This window comes from Carassius auratus, chromosome 46 (assembly GCF_003368295.1).
Source record: "Carassius auratus strain Wakin chromosome 46, ASM336829v1, whole genome shotgun sequence".
NCBI classification, from domain to species: Eukaryota; Metazoa; Chordata; class Actinopteri; order Cypriniformes; family Cyprinidae; genus Carassius; species Carassius auratus.
Window position 1 is genome coordinate 6315819 of NC_039288.1, and position 13726 is coordinate 6329544.

At 38.7% G+C, this 13726-nt stretch overlaps 1 protein-coding gene across 1 annotated transcript; it reads right to left on the reverse strand.

The window, feature by feature from the left end:
• Nucleotides 1-522: 522 nt before the first annotated feature.
• LOC113063722 (ADP-ribosylation factor-like protein 3) lies at nt 523-6185 on the reverse strand. Its single transcript, XM_026234051.1, has 6 exons — nt 5733-6185; nt 5430-5573; nt 3352-3468; nt 3162-3212; nt 1225-1410; nt 523-1080 (listed from the first exon to the last, which is right to left on the reverse strand). Exons 1-6 carry the CDS (start codon nt 5748-5750, stop codon nt 1033-1035), a joined length of 564 nt encoding a protein of 187 aa, XP_026089836.1. The 5' UTR covers nt 5751-6185; the 3' UTR covers nt 523-1032.
• Nucleotides 6186-13726: the final 7541 nt, after the last annotated feature.

Here is a 13726-nt window from a genome sequence, read left to right on the forward strand (position 1 = left end):
TCTTTGTGTCTATAATGATGCTATTGCAAAATTTTGTAACTCAAACTTTAATGGGAAATGGTTTTTAAAATAAAATCTGAAAAAGTTGTCCGACTGTGGTGATGTTCTAGCCATGTGACCTTGGCTTAGTTTGTTTGTAGTCCAAGATTAACATTTTACTTGTGCGATTGTATTTAGGTTTCAAAATTCATGTCAAAGTGTTAATTTGTGAAGAATATCATGATGATAATCAAACCTTTGTTGGTCTTGGAGCTCATTATATGAAATAATTCAAAAGTCAATGGAAAAATTCTGTCCAGTTTTTTTTTTTCAATTTAACCAGGTTGGCATACAAAAATACATCATATTTGAATTATTTGGAACAACAGTATTATTATTATAATTATTATTTTATAAGATGTTTCCAAAAGAAACAAAACTAGTCTAAGATCTCGTTTGAATGAGAATATAAGATCATCTTAAACAACTAGAGAAAATTTAATTTCACAATTTGATTTCACATAATCATACACAAGATGTCCACACAAGATATTCATTGAAACTACCAAATACATTCATAATGAGACAAAAAAAGGAAAAATGAAAAAAAAAAGGAAAAATTCATTTTACACAAAGTACAAGAGTTTTGCTCTGTTTAAAATATTTCTCCGGTGTGGATCAAAACAGCTTAAGAAGACTATATATTAGTGATTGACGTACGGATGCCTCTTCCTCATTTTAGGCTGCAAATCTTACTTGTGTGCATTATTTATGCTCTGGTATGTCATATTTCTCAAAAACATGATAGTGAAAACATGATTTTCAGATTTGAAAGAAAGCTTGTTCTGTCAGAGAGCAACAAAAACTCTCAGCAAGAGCATAAAAGATAAGAGAGGGGAAAATGATCTATTTTGTTGTTTTCATGCCAGTCCCTCCAAATTTTCATTAATATAATTACAAAAAGAGTTTTCTGAAGTAAATATGTTATACTTGGTTTACATTAACAGAAGAATCACAAAAATTGTACAAAATAACACTTGGGAGAGAGCATATTCATTTTTTCTTATTTACAATATTGTTACTGATCCAGTTCATGCCATCCTGAAAGATAAAAGAAGAAAAAAAGAAAAAAAAGATATCTTAAACAATTCCCATAAGGATAACATTTCAATAAATTCACTATATATATATATATATATATATATATATATATATATATATATATATCCACACACACACACAAACCTGTACACCCTCCCCAGATACGGCGGAACAGGCCTGGATCTGCCACTCTCTGTCCCGGTACGTGTGCAGGTTGAGGCCCTCGGCGATCTCACTGGCCGGAGAGGCTGTGGCCAGGTCTTGTTTATTGGCAAAGATGAGCAATGGCACACCCTTGAGGTTCTCCTCATCGATGAGCTCTGAGAGCTCCTGAGGAAGAAGGTCAACACAGAAGAGTCAAAAAGAGTGTCATCAACACCACACAGAGGGAAGCATATGGTGAATCCCCTATAATATGGTTGTATAATGTGTATACTAAAGATTGAACCCAAGAATATGCCCATAAAAAAGTAATTGGGTACCAGCAACTGTTTAGTTACCCACATTCTTAAAAAAAATATATTTTGTGTTTAGCAGAAGAAATAACTTAATAAAGATTTGGCACAAATTTAGATGACAGAATTGTTATTCTGTGTTGATTTTTTAAATGAATCCTTTTCCAACTTACTTAGTGCGTTAATAAAGTTATCTTAAAACGAATGCTTAAAGGGGGGGTGAAATGCTATTTCATGCATACTGAGTTTTTTACACTGTTAAAGAGTTGGATTCCCATGCTAAACATGGACAAAGTTTCAAAAATTAAGTTGTACGTTTGAAGGAGTATTTCTGTTCCAAAAAAACCTCTTCCGGTTTGTCACAAGTTTCGGAAAGTTTTTTTCGAGTATGGCTCTGTGTGACGTTAGATGGAGCGGAATTTCCTTATATGGGTTCTAAGGAACTTCTGCCTGAAGAGCGCATGCTCCCGTATAGCAGAGCACTGAGTGAGAGCCATAGGGGTGAGAGCACAACAGGAATTCGCTGATCAGAGCGAGAGCGTCGCGAAATGTCACAAAAGGAGTGTGTTTTTGGTTGCCAGGGCAAGACAACCCTGCACAGATTACCAAAGAAAAAACAGCATTAAGGGACCAGTGGATGGAGTTTATTTTTACAGAGCATCAACGGAGTTGTGCAAGTGTTTGTTCCCTGCATTTCTAAAATGCTTGTTTTACAAACAAAGCCCAGTATGATGACGGATTTGCGTATCGTTTATTTCTTAAGGATGATGCAATCCCAACGAAAAAGGGTCACGATCATGTGTTGGAACCACAGGTGGTGAGTAAAACTGCTTAAAATATCTCTGCCTCCTTGTTAGTGCGTCCACCTCCCATCGGATACCGGGGTTCGAGCCCCGCTCGGAGCGAATCGTTGCTGCTGGTGCTCTCGTTCAGTTTCAGCCTTCACAGCTGTCACAGCTTCCAAAAGCTCTCAACACAAAAGCCTACTGGCGCTCGTGATTCTTTAGCTCCGCCCACACGTCACGCCTCCAGGCGCTCGTGTTTTTCCGCGAAAAATCGGTACAGACTATCTTTCTCTTACGAATATAATTAAACTAAATACTTTTTGGAGTAATGAAGGATGCAGTACTACTCTATTGGTACTCAAGATTAACAGGATATTGAGTGAAAACGAGCATTTCACCCCCCCTTTAAATCTTCAAACTCTCATTGTGTTGGCATGATGGAAACGTGTTTCTCACCCTGTCACTTTTAATGCACTGGACAAGTCCAAAATATTGTAACTCAAGCAAATAACTAGCATTTCAGCTCTTCAATTTAAGGACTTAATTAAAGATACACAATAAAAAAGTTTAACACTTTTAAAATGTATTCTTTAAAACCAGAAAAGTTATTTTGAAAACATTTTCCATTAAAATCTAATTTAGAAAGCACATAAAATGAGATCTCCTTTGATCTGTGCTGGCAGCTGTTTAATTCTTGAAACAAAAGCTATCAGGCTTTTGTGCATAAAAAGTGAAAGAAACTAGGGGCAGACTGCTTGTCATGTCATTATATCAGATAAAAAGCTTTTTAAGAAAAAAGAGGAGAAACTGTGATTGCCACAGATTAATTGTGTAGTCTTACCAGTCCTGTTTCCTCAAATCTCTTTTTGTCTGCGCTGTCAATCACATAAATCTAAAAATAAGAGAGAGAACAGGGACTAATAAAGAGAAAAAAAGCTTTTTGACTGATAAACAAAACAGAAATGTAATTACATACGTAAATACACTCACAGCATGGCCAATGTCATTGAGAACATTAACTGATGTCATACCAATAAATCTGTGTTCTCCAGGTACTTTTTCCAAAATGGTCGAATCTTCCTCTGTCCTCCAATGTCCCACACATTCAGCTTCATGCTATCACAGGTCACGCTTTTAATGTTGAATCCCTGAAAGAACAAATTTAGCACAAGATACAGCTGTGATACAAAAAAAAAAAAAAAAGTAAGCTTATGCTATTTAATTATTAGTAAATCTCCATCAAATTGAATTGAATAATCCTTACATATTTTAACTGAACTATCCGTAAGAAATTTTTCAATTAAAATTAAATAAGAATTTTTTTTATTCAGTCTGATGAAATCTTACTATTAATACAATTTTGTAAATCTGTATAAAAAAGTGTATTTATTTTTAAGAATTCCTGTGCTTTATGAAGTTAATGTGACTTTGTATATCACATTTATGATTTACATATGTTACATAGTGACTTGAAATCTTGTAATTGCAACTTTATATCGCTTTAAAATCATAATGGGAAAAATAAATCTCACAAGTGTGTATTTCTAACATTGTAACTTAACTTTCCCAATTTGACTTTAAATCTCACAATTGTAACTTTAATTTTCATAATTTCGACTTTCATACTGTCATACTTATGACTTTAAATCTCACAATTGTGACTCTGTCCAAAATTGAATTTTAATTTCACAATTGTGACTTGATATCTCGGCACCTATGACTTTAAATCTCACAGTATGACTCACAATTGTAAGATTTAACTTCTTGATATCTCTTAACAGTGACTAAATGTTTGTTTCAACGTCAAATTATCTATCTCACAATGTGATTTTACTTTCACAATATGATTTAAATCTCACAACTGAGACAATATATCACCTCTGTAATTTATTTAACAATAGTGACTTGATATCTCACAACATAATTTTAAATCTCACATTTTTGACTTTACATCTCACAAGACTTTAAATTGTAACTTTATCTCATAACAGTGATTTTAAACCTCACAAGTGTGACTTTAAATCACCACAGACAGAGGCACAATGTATTTAAACTCTCCTATTCTAAATTTATCCTGTCCCTGAGCAACCTCCAACTACTGAGGCTTTAAGGTTAAGTAATCTTTAACCGTGGGATTAAAGACACTGTAGTGGTGCTATTCTTAGTGAGGATATTCTCTCCCCACAGTTCCTCAGCTCTTAACAGCTTTAAGGCTGCAGCATATAACGTCTGTTAACAAAACACATGCTAAAAAGCAAAAGGTCTCACAATACATCTAGGTCCCAGGATATTTTCAGTAAGAAAATAATGGTCTACCAACATCTTAACTAGTAGCGAGATGTGCACAGCGTAGTCCAAAAGAATTGATAAATATCGTGTTAACAGCCATCAATTGCAGCCATTTTACAAATGGAACATACTGTCAATTAATGATACATGAATTCAGACATTTATAAATTGACTTTTTTGTGTTGTCTCTATAGCTGACTTCATGCTAATAAGTAGCACTACACAGTGATGGCGTGCTCTATCACTGACCCCTCAACAGTACAACCAGACTGACCACATTTGATCCCATTCTTTCAAACTTTCTTGGTAGATTGAGATGTCATCATGTCTATTTATTTTTTGTGATGGAAAATGTCATCAAGTGGTTAGCAGTGATTGTAGTCTCATGGTTTGTAGGTGAAACTCAACATTGTGTTATTCAAAATGCAGCTAAAGATACACATTGGTTTCATGCCAAATAATGATTTAACCGCTATCATTTCCAATTCTCTATGGTATCTTAACTGAAGTGTAACTGAAACTGAACTGAAGTGTCAAAGGGGAATATTTGAGAATATTTCTACTGATTTTGTTAAACAGTAGAAAAGCACAAGAAATGTGCTAACATCCCACACAAGCTAATAACTTCACACCTTCAACAGCCTCAGCAAATTAGGCTGAATTATTCATGAGACATTTTTTTCTTTTTTGCCATGGCAAAGGGCTGTGCTGGTTTTATAACCACGTGTCCTGATTATCAAAGTAATACTTTTTTTGAACAAGCGTATTAATTGTGAAAAACAAAAAAAGTGCATTGAAAGCCCCTAACAGCTCTTCTTACCTGAGTTGGAGTGATGGTGTTCACATCTTCCGAGGCGAGTTGTTTTAACAAAGTGGTTTTTCCAGCATTATCAAGACCAAGTAGCACTATCCGCAGCTCTTGCTCTGTAGTGCCTTTTAGCTTCTCAATGACTGAAAACAAACCCTTGAAAACAAACATTTGGGCTTAAAAGATCTCATTAAAATTTCATTTTAAGTTTAAGGTACATCCCACAAAATCTCCAATCCATCACAATGATGTGAATAACATGAATAAACTATTCTCTGTTCCAAATAGGCCCCTCAAGCAGCTTGAAACACATACCTTTTGGACTTCTCCCATAGTGCTGTGAATCTTGTCGTAGGAAGAGGACGTGGAGAGAGATACAAAGGCGCAGCTACATTCTATGTGGGATATATCAGAGTAAGGGTTTGTTTTTCTTTATCGTCCACTGTTTCTTGGATCCTCTTCGGTCAAAATACTTAGTCTTTACTTCACAGGGAGCAGTACATTTCCTTCAATTTGTGCCTGGCCTTCCACGAATGTGACAGGGGAGGATGTGGAGGTGGGTGAAAGTGGAGGAGGGGTTGGATTAGTAGACCACAATTAGCAATCTCTCTGCCTAGCTCCCCTCCACTTGTCTCCTCCAGCACATCTCCAGCATTAAAGACTTACCTGGATTATCCTTAACCACCACCTGCTTCAGGACAGGTCTCTGAGACTCTCTCTCTCTTTCTCTATATGTGCTCTCTTCTAGTCTTCACCAGGTTGTCTTTCCCCTTTCCTCTAAGCTTGATTGTCCCTGACATCTCACTTGTTGTTTTCTAAACCAAGTAAAACAAAAAACAAACAAATAAAACTAGATTTCATGCCATTTTCAATACTTCTAGTTATTGAAGTGAATGCAGTTAAAGCAGCTTCACAATTCCTCTCCCAAGCAGCAGAGGGCAGAAGTGTTTATATTTGAAATTTGGGTTCTTCAGGGTGTCATGTAAGGTAGGGGAACAGTGTTAGGGTGGGGATCAAGGTATTTGGGTGTCTTATAGAGTGCTGCAGGGATGAGATAGATATATACTTAGTGTAAGGGAAACAGGTCAATTTAGCTCAAAGGGAATCATTTAAGATTTTAAAGGGAATTTGAACAGAATCACTGTTTCACGGCTGCTCACGGAGATGCGCCTGCGGTTCAGTGAACGAGCCGTTTGTGTGAAAGGGACTCCAGTTGAAAGGGGTATCCCGGTGTCGCTGATTGGCTGGAAGTTCAGTAGTGGCTGAAGTGACGTCTTGGGAAGCCCGTGGTTGGGCGTTGGCTGAAAGTGCAGAGTCGTGTTCGCTGGTTGAAGTTGACTGGAATACGTTGCCTTCGTTTGCTGTGAAAGGGACTCCAGTTGAAAGGGGTATCCCGGTGTCGCTGATTGGCTGGAAGTTCAGTAGTGGCTGAAGTGACGTCTTGGGAAGCCCGTGGTTGGGCGTTGGCTGAAAGTGCAGAGTCGTGTTCGCTGGTTGAAGTTGACTGGACGTTACAAAACTTAACTCAGAACACGAAACTCTCAAACGGAAAAGAAAAGAAATAAAGTTTGACTAGACTAGGTTGTTTTCTTTCTCATCGTGGCATAGTAGCAGCAGGCAGGCACGCTGGAACCGCGCTCAAAGAACATTGATGACTAACCGCATGGCTAGATGCTAAAAGCTAAAGCTAGGTAGCAAAGCTACAAGCTAAAAGCTAAGAGCAGGCATGACTGATAGCACGAGCAAGGCTGGAACTAAAAGCAGACTAAAAGCCGACATGGCTAATAGCAGCAGGCAGACTAGAACTAAAAGCAAGATTTAATCGTGTCCAAAGTTTTTAAACTTCCTTGTTGGCCACCCCTCAAATGTTGCCTTGACCAATCAGATATGGTCCTGGGGTCTGGGGTATCATAAATCATTGTTTATCTTACCAAGCATGTGGTTCTTGCCTCACAGGGTCTAATTTTGGACATGATTCCTATAACATGATTATGATATATTTTACAAATAAATGATTGTCAGGACAATATCAAGCAAGAAAATGCGATTATTTGAATACTAGACATGACTAGGTATCCTATAGTTATCAAAAGACATACACAATAAGTGATTATACATGATAGTCAAATGTGTGGGTTACACGTAAATGAATATGGAGTTAAGCAATGGAATGATTCATTCATAAGTCTTTTTTTGAGTTCATTCTGGTCCATATATAATGTATAAAAAGCAGTTTCTTTGCCATTCTCTGGCAAAGGGACTTTTCTGTGAAGACAAAGGTTTAAAGCCCTTCCCCCTTAGGAATTTCAGTCTGGTTTCACTGGCTGGGGGGGAAGTCAATGCAAGTATTTAACTTGATCTCCTGGGTTTACATGTGATGTCCAGCGTTGCATTCCAATCACGAACAATAAATTTGACAATCTCTTCTTCGAATTAAAATTGTCAATAATTGTTATATTGGTGTTAATGTTGAAAGCTGTTGTGTGAACAAGTTGGTTGGTTGGTTATCTTGCTTGGTTCTTGTGGCACTAGAACTGATTTATGACTTCCTGAGGAATTCAGCTCATGTTTCAATGCACACAGCTCTGATAGACTCTTTGATTTGTCTGATTTGACTCATTTCTGCTACATATATCCCCCTTTCGATCGGCGAGGTGTTTAGGTGAAGACATCGTCGATCGCTGGAGAAACAAAGGCAGAAGAAGCAGACAAACACAGCAAACAGCAAGACAACACCTCCATGACAGTTACTGTACTGGTGCAGGCATCAGGTTATTTAGGTACACGTGGTTAAGTTCAATTAGTCAATGTAGTTTAGCACATTGAGGATAGTTTAGATCGTCTTGGAAATTGTTTTTATTTTGATTCATCAATCAAATTTGTGGTTAACTTTGTTTGGTTCTTCTAGGTTGTCTTACTTTACACATTTACCGTTAGTTTTCTAGTAATTTCATTTTCAATTCAATGAATTGACCTATCATGCATGGAGCTCTCTGGCTTCCATTCAGTTTAGAGTGGCTGGCGGATATTAGGTGTTGCGAGTCAATCCTAATATCAGACCTTCGACCCCCGCAGGGTGTCTAGGCGTTTCACCTACTCAGGAAAGAGGGGAAGGAGAAGGATAGGTAAAAGAAGAACAAAACAAAACAAGGCTGCTGTGGGTTTTCCTAGCATGTGTTACAACTATTATTGAGCTAGCATGTCAGGTGCAGCTAGTGTGTCGTGAACCTTAACTTAGTGTCAGGTGTTCTACCTATTGTGAGGATGGCTGCACGTTTCTTCATGGTGGGTATGTGTAACTTTGTTACGCTAAAAGTTGGATATTCTACCTGTGGGAAGAATATGTTTGTTGACTGTGTTATCAGTAGATGTGTTTACCTCTGGGTGTAGGTAATGTTGTGTGTTACTGGTGTAGTGCATGTGTGGTCAGATCTGTTGAAGTCTGTGTTGTCTCCCCCTTTTTCTAGCATGTCACTGAAGACTGGCTCTCTGCATCCTTGGCTTGGATGAGGGCGTGTCCATGGTCTAATGAGGGGTCAGTCCAGCAAGGCAGGAGGTTCTTTAGCACACAGTCGGAGGCAGATTGGCATGGCTGTGTGAAGCTGGGTTGCAAAACTTTGTCTCCTATGTTGTATTCTTCTTGTGATGCCTTCTGGCTGTAGCAGACATTCTGACCTTCTGTGCTCTGGTGGTTGCTGTTGCACAGACAGGGAATTTGGAACTTGGAGTTGGAGTTCATTTGACAGTTTGTTAGTGACTGAGGTGATGTCCTTTAGTACCTCAGAATTTTCATCAACAGTTGGCCGTTAAAGACTTGTTCATTCTGGGTTGTTGTTGAACAGGTGCTTGTCATCTCTGATGCGGTGCACCAGGTGATCACCGGCCTTCCGTTCTGTCGTTGGTCACAGCGAGCATGACTCAACTTTGTGGTCACCTGCATGTAAATTGTCTTGAAGGAACTCTCTTAGTTGTTCCATGACTTGTTCCTTGTCTTCTAATGGTAAGCGGTTATGTTCTTGTGAGTACTCAGCACTGTGCATGTCTGAGTGGTGCTGAGGTGGGTTTTGTTGTCGCTTACCCACACGAGTTGCTCTTGGATGAGTCAGGTGATTACCTTTGGATATCTGGTTAGGTTTCCAGATGTTATCCTTTTGGTTTCTTGAGAAGCGTGGCTGGTCCCATGGATTTTTCCAGCAGTTGGGCTGAAAGCGGTCGTGGATATGGGCGTCACGTTCTCTGTGCTCTTGATGGAAGACTCTGGTGTTGTGATGCCACTGGGTGTCGTCCAGTGCAAGGCTTGAGTCTTTGTTGACAGAGTTCAAGAGTGTGGATGTTTTGTTACCTTTCTTTGAGGCCAACTTCTGCTTGTTATAGGCCTTCTGTGTTAGGTCACGCAACTGTTGGATGGTCATGGAGTTCGGACAGGCCATGACACCTAGATGGTGACTGACTCCAGGGTGCAGATTCTTTAGGAAGAGGGTTTTGAAGTTCACATCCTCTTCAAGGTCAGAGTTGTTGTGTGCACCAAAGTAGGATTGTCGGAGTCGGTTGTAGTAAGCTTGTGGAGTCTCTTGACGACCTTGTTTGGTTTCCAAGGCAGTTAACAGTCCATGTTCAGACTCTGGGTCTGTAAACTCTTTAATCAGGACCTCACGAAGTCGCTGGTAGTTTGACTTGGTTTGACTGGGCTGTCGATCTAGAAAGTTTTGTACCTCGGAACTGGACGTGGCTCTAAGGAGGTATAACCAGTCTCTGTCAGTCACATGAGGTCTCACTTCCAGGTGAAATTCGATATCTCGCAGATAAGCTTGGATGTCGGGGCTCTCTGTGGAGTTCGGGTTGAACCTGCTGATGTTTTTAGACAGCTTGTTGAGGTCTTTGATGGTCATCCCGTGTGCAGCTTCAAGGCCTTGGACGGGAGGTTTTCTTTCGTTGGCAGGAAAGGGTTGTGTGGCGAAGACAGGTGAGATTTTGGGTTGTGGCCCTTCGCTCCTTTCGTCATATGCCAGTTCTTGGACGTGGGACTCTGCTCTGCTCAGCAGTGATGAGGCTAAGAGATGTTTCTCTTTTCTTGGCTCTAGTTTGTGCTTGTAAGCATTTTGGAGTTCTTTTCTGACCATGTAGAGCTCATCGTTGGTATCATCTAGTTGTTGGGTCAGATTGTCCATTTCAGTTCTGTACCTTTCAAGGTGGTCTTTCAAAGCACTGATTTCAGAGTTCTTGTTTCTGATGTCTAGCTTGGCTTTCTCTAGTAGCTGTTCGGCATACTGGAGTCTGTTTACCAGGTCTTTCTGAGCAGCCGTTGTATGTTGCTGGTCGAGCTGAGCTGCTGCCAGGGCTGCTTGGAGCTTCATAACTTGTTCTGTTGTATCCTGCTCCCTCTCGCTGGGTGCTTTGAGTTGATCTTGAACTTTCACTTCCAGCTTGTCTATGCGACGTTCAGCACGTGTCAGCTCCTCTTGAAGGTGGGTGATGTGCTTGTCGCTCAGTTTCAGCTGGGTTGTGAAGGCATAGCTTAGTGAGCTCGTGATCTTGACTAGCTCCTTGTGGTTGTTGTTCTGGCTTGAATCTTGTGTCAGGAATCTTCTCAGGATTAGGATTATTATTAAAAATAATAAGAGTTCAAATGTCTTTGGAGTGAGGCTGTCTGTCATGCCTCTCAGCCAAATGTTCACATCTTCCCCATGGGCAATGGGGTCTGCAGTCTGCGGCATGTTGGCACGCTAGGGAGAAGAGAGACTGACACAGATCTGAGTGGAGTAAAAGCCTATGTGTGGTGGGACAACTAAGTGTTGTATCAGTGATTGTGAACCACTAGTGAAATGTGGTGATGACTGTGTTGGTCTCAGGGTGTCTAAGTAGACTAGAGATGCGAAGACTTTGTCACTCTAATGAGGAAGAGGAAAAGAGAGACAGAGGTGAAAAACAAATTCAAATGACAAGCAAAATTTCTGTTTTTCAAATGAGGAAAATTATTTTTTCCAATTAAATGTTATCAAAAACATAAACAATATTATTATATTTTTTGCTTTGGACAAAAGAATACAATAATAATTCTGATATCTCTTTTCTTAGTCTGACAGGATTGATACCGTACACCTTTCAGTTGGACCCCTCACCAGGGAGTCAGCAAAGGCGACAGTTGCTACACACGTATCTCTATTAAATTGATCTCAACGTCGGATGAGATGCTAAAACTTGGATTGCGTTTCCAAATGTAGGGAGGTTAGGAAGAACAAATGAGAGGATGATTACAATCAAATTCATAAGGATGATTCGTCGTCTTTGGCACGATTGTGTATTTACTTCACTTAGAATTGATTGATGGTTCTTACATGTCCTACAAATGTAAAAAGAGAAGAGGAAAGTAAAGGAGAGAGAGGACGGAGATGGTAAGTCTCAGTAGCGGTTATCTCAACTACAAGGAGAGCGTTGTGTTAGTTGCTGCACAACTAATCAAACAAAATAAACTTTAAGTGAAAGAGGGTTGTCTTTCTAATTTATTTTAAATGGTAAAATTTAAAAAACTCCAGTTGAAAGGGGTATCCCGGTGTCGCTGATTGGCTGGAAGTTCAGTAGTGGCTGAAGTGACGTCTTGGGAAGCCCGTGGTTGGGCGTTGGCTGAAAGTGCAGAGTCGTGTTCGCTGGTTGAAGTTGACTGGACGTTACAAAACTTAACTCAGAACACGAAACTCTCAAACGGAAAAGAAAAGAAATAAAGTTTGACGAGACTAGGTTGTTTTCTTTCTCATCGTGGCATAGTAGCAGCAGGCAGGCACGCTGGAACCGCGCTCAAAGAACATTGATGACTAACCGCATGGCTAGATGCTAAAAGCTAAAGCTAGGTAGCAAAGCTACAAGCTAAAAGCTAAGAGCAGGCATGACTGATAGCACGAGCAAGGCTGGAACTAAAAGCAGACTAAAAGCCGACATGGCTAATAGCAGCAGGCAGACTAGAACTAAAAGCAAGATTTAATCGTGTCCAAAGTTTTTAAACTTCCTTGTTGGCCACCCCTCAAATGTTGCCTTGACCAATCAGATATGGTCCTGGGGTCTGGGGTATCATAAATCATTGTTTATCTTACCAAGCATGTGGTTCTTGCCTCACAGGGTCTAATTTTGGACATGATTCCTATAACATGATTATGATATATTTTACAAATAAATGATTGTCAGGACAATATCAAGCAAGAAAATGCGATTATTTGAATACTAGACATGACTAGGTATCCTATAGTTATCAAAAGACATACACAATAAGTGATTATACATGATAGTCAAATGTGTGGGTTACACGTAAATGAATATGGAGTTAAGCAATGGAATGATTCATTCATAAGTCTTTTTTTGAGTTCATTCTGGTCCATATATAATGTATAAAAAGCAGTTTCTTTGCCATTCTCTGGCAAAGGGACTTTTCTGTGAAGACAAAGGTTTAAAGCCCTTCCCCCTTAGGAATTTCAGTCTGGTTTCACTGGCTGGGGGGGAAGTCAATGCAAGTATTTAACTTGATCTCCTGGGTTTACATGTGATGTCCAGCGTTGCATTCCAATCACGAACAATAAATTTGACAATCTCTTCTTCGAATTAAAATTGTCAATAATTGTTATATTGGTGTTAATGTTGAAAGCTGTTGTGTGAACAAGTTGGTTGGTTGGTTATCTTGCTTGGTTCTTGTGGCACTAGAACTGATTTATGACTTCCTGAGGAATTCAGCTCATGTTTCAATGCACACAGCTCTGATAGACTCTTTGATTTGTCTGATTTGACTCATTTCTGCTACATTAGTTATATATATATATATATATATTTATATTTTAATTGTATTATTTTTATTATTTTTTTAATAAAAAATAGGCTATAAGAAAAGAAATGGGGGATACATAAATAATATGAATAATAAAAATATAAATATAAAACCTTTAAAATTGTAAACATTGATAGTCACTCGTAAAAAGTTTAATTGCAGTTTCATGTGCAGAATGTATGTGACTACATTTATAGTTTGGGTGAATGGCTTGCCAGTTATTTCATATCATTTTTGTGTCTGTAGTTTCTAGTTAACTGTTAAATAATAATTCTTAATTGAAGTAAACCAACCAACCGCCATAATTGTTCCACTATTGTTACAGTATCAAGAACAGTTATAATCCCTGTATATTTAGTTATCTTACAGTGCTTGAAAAAAAAAGTCTTTATTCCAAGATCCCATTTCATATTGAATATTTAAAGGGGTCATGAACTAATTTTTTTATTATTATTATTTTATAATATTCTCTGATGTTCACTTATAATGGTTGTGTGAATTT